The sequence below is a fragment of the Poecilia formosa genome, unplaced genomic scaffold (assembly GCF_000485575.1).
Source record: "Poecilia formosa unplaced genomic scaffold, Poecilia_formosa-5.1.2 Scaffold97, whole genome shotgun sequence".
Lineage (NCBI taxonomy): Eukaryota > Metazoa > Chordata > Actinopteri > Cyprinodontiformes > Poeciliidae > Poecilia > Poecilia formosa.
This window is the reverse complement of record NW_006800036.1, coordinates 2,107,937-2,113,952: the sequence shown is the minus strand read 5'-3', so window position 1 is coordinate 2,113,952 and position 6,016 is coordinate 2,107,937. Positions and strand designations below refer to the sequence as shown.

Genomic DNA, 6,016 nt, shown 5'->3' with positions numbered 1-6,016 from the left:
GATGCAGGACTTTAGGGGTACTCAGTTAATTAAATCTAACTGCAAGAAATTGTAGAAATCCTTAAATCTGTCAGAAGCTCCTGAGTCAACCAAATGAGACAAGTCAATTACATTATTTGGAGCTACCGTTTTAACCATTTACACAATGAAAATAAAGCAACTGACATGGCAGCTTGTAGGAAAAATACTCAAAAAATAAAATCAGTCTAAATGTAAGTTTGTATCATTTTTTTTACAGTCCAGATCTATCTGCAATATTACATAAAAATATAATTAAATCCGATAGACTCAACTTTGTTTTTAAGCATTAATAAACAGCATATTTACTTTAAAGTGCTTTACAAGGAAACTAACTCAATATCCTATTTAGAAATGTGACTTCAAATCAGCAATCATGAGGAAAGATTGGAACCAAAAAACTTCCTTATCCTTTAACTAATAACCAAAGTGTGTATTAACAGTAATTATTTTAAAGACATGAAACATTTATATTTGTATGTAAAGAGAGAGTTCAGTCTAACCTCTTTGCTGATGGAAGGTGGGACGCAGGAACCTGTGACCGTCAATTTAATAAGTGGGGAACCGTCGATGAAGCAGGACAGGTTCTCGTATCTGATGTCGTCACTGAGCTTCACAGGGGTAAAGGTCACTTCAAAGGGAAAGTCCTTGCCTGGGCAGATATATCCTTTTACCGGTCTGATCAACAACTCTGCAGGGAAACCTTGGGTTTGCCAATGAAATCTGGAAGTTCAGTGAACCGAAGCAAAACAGGGGGAAGATAATGAACCCAACCAAAGTTAGTGTTTGGGGATGTGCTGATTCCATAAAAATACAGTGGGATATGCTGCTATTCAACATTACCTGACAGTAGTGTCATTAGTGTTCATCATGACAATCCTCCTGTTCGTCTGGCAGTTTTGGACCATAGCTCCAAAAGACACTTGGCTGCAGTCTAAATGGACATCGTCCCCCTGGTATTTTTAAATGATAAATTACTACCAAATATTTCTTGAACAAAAACATCGCAATACATAATTCGCTAAGGGAATATTCTTGTACACAACGTAATGATTGTGAGGGCAGATTCCAGCCAACCTTGCAACAGCCCTCGATGGTCAGCAGGTGGTGGAAGAACCCTTTGAACTCGGCCTGCAGCGTGACAGAAAAAGGAGCAATGTGCTGCTGAGGTGAAAACTGAATCTGCAGCTTGCAGGAGCCTCCACAAGATTTCAGCTTCATCTCGCCTAATGGGCTGACAGACAGGTCCTGGTGGCAGGAAGGCAACTATTAAGTCTGGCTTCAGTGGACTCCAGTTTAAAAGTTGATAGCGTTTGTGTTGTTCTTACCTTTAGATCTAGAGAAGGATTGGAGTTCAGTATCAAATTGAAAGAAAGGTCAAGGAGGCTGTCATTGGCTAGGACGACCTGTTTGTTCACTTTTTCACCCAATGTTAGACATCCTAGTTTCATTGTCTTTTGTCGGAAATCAAGCACTTCCAGCTGGGACAAAAAAAGCATATGTTAGGGTCATGAAAACTATTTTGGACAAATAAGAGAGACCACTTTAGAATATTATTAAAATATTTTTGGTCTCTAACTTTTGAATAAGCATGAGAGTCAAAAATGCATATGGCACACAAGTATTCTCAGACATAATGTACTGGCTGACAGTGTTTCATTCTGACTTACTGGTGCAGCTCGGTTTGGAAAAGCATGGTGTCTTTAAACTGGATGTTGCTGCTGCTGCTGCAGCTGAACTTTGAGAAATCACAAATTGCCCTGATTTCCAAATCCAGACTCCACTGAGAGCCCTCAACCACAGAACAGAGAGGTTCAGGATTCGTCTCCATCACCTGAAAGCAAGCAGGCAAATTAGTTAGCAAATCTAAACAATGTCCAGGTTAATCTCTTTAAATAAGAAAGCGACCTGGATATACCTGGATATAAAGAGCATGCAGTAGCTGTTGAATTGTAACTACAGTCCTTGCATTATGAATCTTTTCCAATTTCTCAATGATTTATCAAGGCTGCTGTTATCTCTGTTGTGCCCCCTTTTTCTAGCAGCCTTGTACTTCCAATCTACTTTCCATTTGTCAATGACAATCTCTTGGACAACTGTCACATCAGCAGTTTTTCCCATGTTGGATAGGCCATAAAAATGACATTCTTGAAAAGCCAAATTTCTAGGGCTTTACTAGCTTTCCATTAGAATACTAAGAATGGCAAATCACTCTTTATAATGAACCTTATACATTCCTAAAACACACACATTATATATTTATAGATATATACAATTATATTCAGAAAATATAAATACGCTTTCCAAAGAGGCTCATTTGTCAGGTTAAAAGTACCTTTTAAAGATAACTTCTACACATATATTAAACATATTTTTTGTTAAAGCCTATTATTGAAAACACTGCTACCTTTTTACTGTCAAGCTGTCGAGACTCTTTTAAAACCCTGTCTGAAGCACTTTGCCATGTTGCCGTTCTATGACGGTCATCCCAGTCGGCCACCTCCTCTATCGGTTGCTTGAACTCCACCTCACTAATCTTACAAGTCATTTGCTGATTCAGAGTCAGTGGCTGCCTGGACCAGTAGGTAGGTGATGGTTACTTCCTTAGAGCACATAGCATGAAGGTGCCCAACCTGTGTTAAAAAAAAACAAATTTTCAAATGATCAAAAATAGGCAAAGTGAAGACTTACTGAATAAAAATATGAAATGGTGATTCTACTGGTTTTAATTGAATGATATTTTGTGTTGATTATATTTTTAATCCATTTAAGAGTTTACCTCTGGTGAAAACGTGACATTTGGTTCACTAGAAGGCCACTCGAAATTGAGTTCTGGTTCATTTTATTTTTAGTCAGTTAATTATGTGCCCAGATTTCTTTTCTATCTTTTAAAACAAACCCCATTACAATTTATGGTGGACACACTGTATTTTTAAAGTGTTGGATTATTTTATTTCAAATAGCTCTTTTATTGACAAATGAATCTCCCATCATGTTGGCTCATTAAAGTCTCCCACAGAGGCTCATTTTATGCCTAATCATGCTACTCGCCAGCTGGAAATTATTCCATTTAGATGTGAATCATGCACATGCATTATTTTTAAGTTGGATTTGTCATGTAGGGACACTCGTCTCTCACCTGGTTTGCAAACCTCAGCTAACAGTCTGTATACGATACCCTCAGGCTGTTCTGAGGGGTCACGGCCAGCGATGTCAATAAGCAGGCCCTGGTTCCAAGTGCCAAGCTGGTCAGCCAAACAGACAACGGTTATCTGCTGCTGAGTCACAGGCTGCACGTTTCTATTGCAGGGAGACACGCAGAAAATGCCCAAGTTGAGGGAAGTCTGTATGTATGGGAAAATTTCGAGTAGAAAGCAGAGTAGATAAGAAAACAGAAGAAGACCAAAAAGGAAAATGAGCATCAAAAATAGCAAACTCAAATCACAATTATGGCAGCTTGTACTTTTACGTTTTATAGATACGGAAAATGGTCAAAAAGACAAAACAACTATTGTACATGATGCAAACCACGTGATTTCTGTTAAAAAAAAAGAGAAAAAAGAACTGGTAGTAGCTGCTTACATCCCGAGAACCTGATTCTCTGTGATGATCTTGTTTTGCTTCGAGATTGCCACTGGTAGACTATGATGAACCACAATCTCTTGCTGGCACCCTAGATCGTCCTCTAAACTCAGGATTAAAGACAGAAAATTGTTCAATGGAATAGTTTGGAATAAACCTAGAGTAAAATTTTATGAGCTATTAAACAATTAAATTGAGATCTGTGTTGGACAGTTAACGGCTAAACCATTTATACTGAAGTCGCTCTTATCAAGAAAAATACATTAAAGACTACAGATTTCAACTATGAGAGTCCTGCCTGTTCTGAGTCGGTCAAACATATGGTCTCATACTCAAAATACAACTTTATAAAAGGCTAAAAAAAATTTTTTGCATGAGATATACAGAAGTCCAAAAGTTTGAGAAGCTGCTGCACCACATCTCTGTAGAACTGCTCTGCTGCAAGAAAACAACAAAATTACTCCAAGTGACTATTTGGGATAATATTATCCCAATTGCAGTCAACTGGAAGATTTCACAACATTTAGATGCTGTATGAGCATCTAAATGTGTCGGGGGGAGGTGATCATAATGAGTAATATAATGTACTTCTTTTGGCAGAACCTGTGACCGTCTGAGTGCAGGTGTGAACATACACAAGTTTCGTGGCAAATTCAGTCGGATTCTTGGGAACACTCCCACCCCGGTTAGCGTGACCTCCTGGGGAGGTAAGAAAGCCACCTGGAGCTGAAACTGCTTCTTAAACACTTCAGGGATGCCAGGCAGGTAAAGTACACGCAGGTGCTTCTCTGAACCAGCACTAATGTACCCCTAGCAACACAAACAGATGTTAAGTGATAAACTAAAATCACACCTGGAAAAATTCACACAGGAGCTTTTATTATGATTGACTCACCACAGATGGAATAATTACGGGCCACCCAGGTCTGATCTTCAGCCTCTCGTGTTGTTGACCTTTTCCTTTTAAATGCTGTGCATCTCTGTCGTCATCGTCTGCCTTAATCAGCACTTCGTCTCCTTTATCGACCCCTTCGTTCTCCTTTGCATTTGGAAAGTATGTGACGTTGAAGTCAAAGTCCACTTTGCCGGTATTCCTAACACACATTTCAACTTCACTGACACAGTGAAAGAGCTAGAAGAAGGAGAAAGAAAATTAAGACATTATAGCTTGAAGATCACATGAACAGAGCCTTGTGACAATCAACACGTAAACTATTCCATCTACTTTTGAGTAGTAAACACAAAGTAGAAAATTGCAACCTAGAAAAAAAGTTGTCAAGATGGTTTTTTGTGCTTGAGGGTCATAAAAATAAAAGGAACTGAAAGGAATTTAATAAAAATTATAAATGCTTCAATATGAATGAACTGGCCTGTTTCAGGTCAAATTTCTGATAATAAAATAAGAAGAGGAAGAGAATGAAGAATGCTGAACAGACAGGAGGGTTGGATAAATGTTCTGCTGAATCGCTTTTTCACCTAAATAAAAAAATCAATGTGTCCTTGTTTTGAATATCAATGATAACAAGTCCCAGTGGCTTGCATACGTAAAGAGAAGGTGTAAGTGAACAAGACAAAAGTGTGGAAAACTGATTGAAGACTGTGGCATTTAAAGTTAGCAACTCATCTAGTTTCCCCTGTAGAAAATCTATATAACTACATTAATTGAACTGATGAATATTAATTTATATTTTATTTATAAAACAGCTGGAAACCTTGCATTTTTTCTTTTAGAGTTATTTGATATTTATTATTCCACATACAATCCCAATGGACGATATTAAAGTTTGTGGTTGTAAAGTGACAAAACATTCAAAAGTTCAAGTGGTAGGAATACTTTTGCAAGGTACTGTAGCAATAATATTACACTGCATGAGCTGAGTAAACTCAAAGAAATCAAACAAATCAGTCTTACAACCTTTAATAGGGTCAGCATCACCAGGTTGTATTGCACTATGTATCATCTTATCAACATCTCCATACAGTAAATTGGCTTTGGGCAACACATAACACATGGATGAGCAAACAGATGAAAAAGAATATAAAAAGCAAAGCATAACAAAATAATGGAAATAACTTGATCCTTCAGGTGTTGCGTTTCAAGTTATAAGATGGTTCATTCTTGATTGACGTGCAGCAAAACTGAAGTTTAGACTCTTATGAGATGTACAACTCATGAGAGTGCTTCCAGACTTCTATTTGTGAGGTCAATGTGCAATGGTTAGAAATATGAAAAACACCGCTGGATGGGATCACTTCATGTTCATCAGCTGGTTGGAGAACTGGTACAGACCATGTGGGAAACCTCTGTTGTTAATTCATCTCCAAAACTCTGACAGTTTCCAGTATTTATGAGAAGCAACTTAAAGTAAAGTAAACAATTATCTTCTAAAATGTGTAGTGTAAAGCATCATTGCCA

At 37.8% G+C, this 6,016-nt stretch overlaps 3 protein-coding genes across 3 annotated transcripts; all 3 read right to left on the bottom strand.

Moving 5' to 3' along the window:
- Positions 1-455: 455 nt before the first annotated feature.
- LOC103142529 (hydrocephalus-inducing protein-like) lies at positions 456-1,495 on the bottom strand. The gene is made up of 4 exons (XM_016674510.1): positions 1,347-1,495; positions 1,096-1,266; positions 862-971; positions 456-741 (listed from the first exon to the last, which is right to left on the bottom strand). Exons 1-4 carry the CDS (start codon positions 1,467-1,469, stop codon positions 465-467), a joined length of 681 nt encoding a protein of 226 aa, XP_016529996.1. The 5' UTR covers positions 1,470-1,495; the 3' UTR covers positions 456-464.
- Positions 1,496-1,684: 189 nt separating this feature from the next.
- LOC107836939 (hydrocephalus-inducing protein homolog) lies at positions 1,685-2,593 on the bottom strand. Its single transcript, XM_016674511.1, has 2 exons — positions 2,426-2,593; positions 1,685-1,852 (listed from the first exon to the last, which is right to left on the bottom strand). The coding sequence occupies exons 1-2, from the start codon at positions 2,564-2,566 to the stop codon at positions 1,685-1,687; spliced, it is 309 nt and encodes a 102-aa protein (XP_016529997.1). The 5' UTR covers positions 2,567-2,593.
- Positions 2,594-2,622: 29 nt separating this feature from the next.
- On the bottom strand, positions 2,623-4,727 carry LOC107836937 (hydrocephalus-inducing protein-like). The gene is made up of 3 exons (XM_016674509.1): positions 4,496-4,727; positions 4,236-4,410; positions 2,623-2,651 (listed from the first exon to the last, which is right to left on the bottom strand). Exons 1-3 carry the CDS (start codon positions 4,703-4,705, stop codon positions 2,623-2,625), a joined length of 414 nt encoding a protein of 137 aa, XP_016529995.1. The 5' UTR covers positions 4,706-4,727.
- Between the last annotated feature and the right edge of the window lie 1,289 nt (positions 4,728-6,016).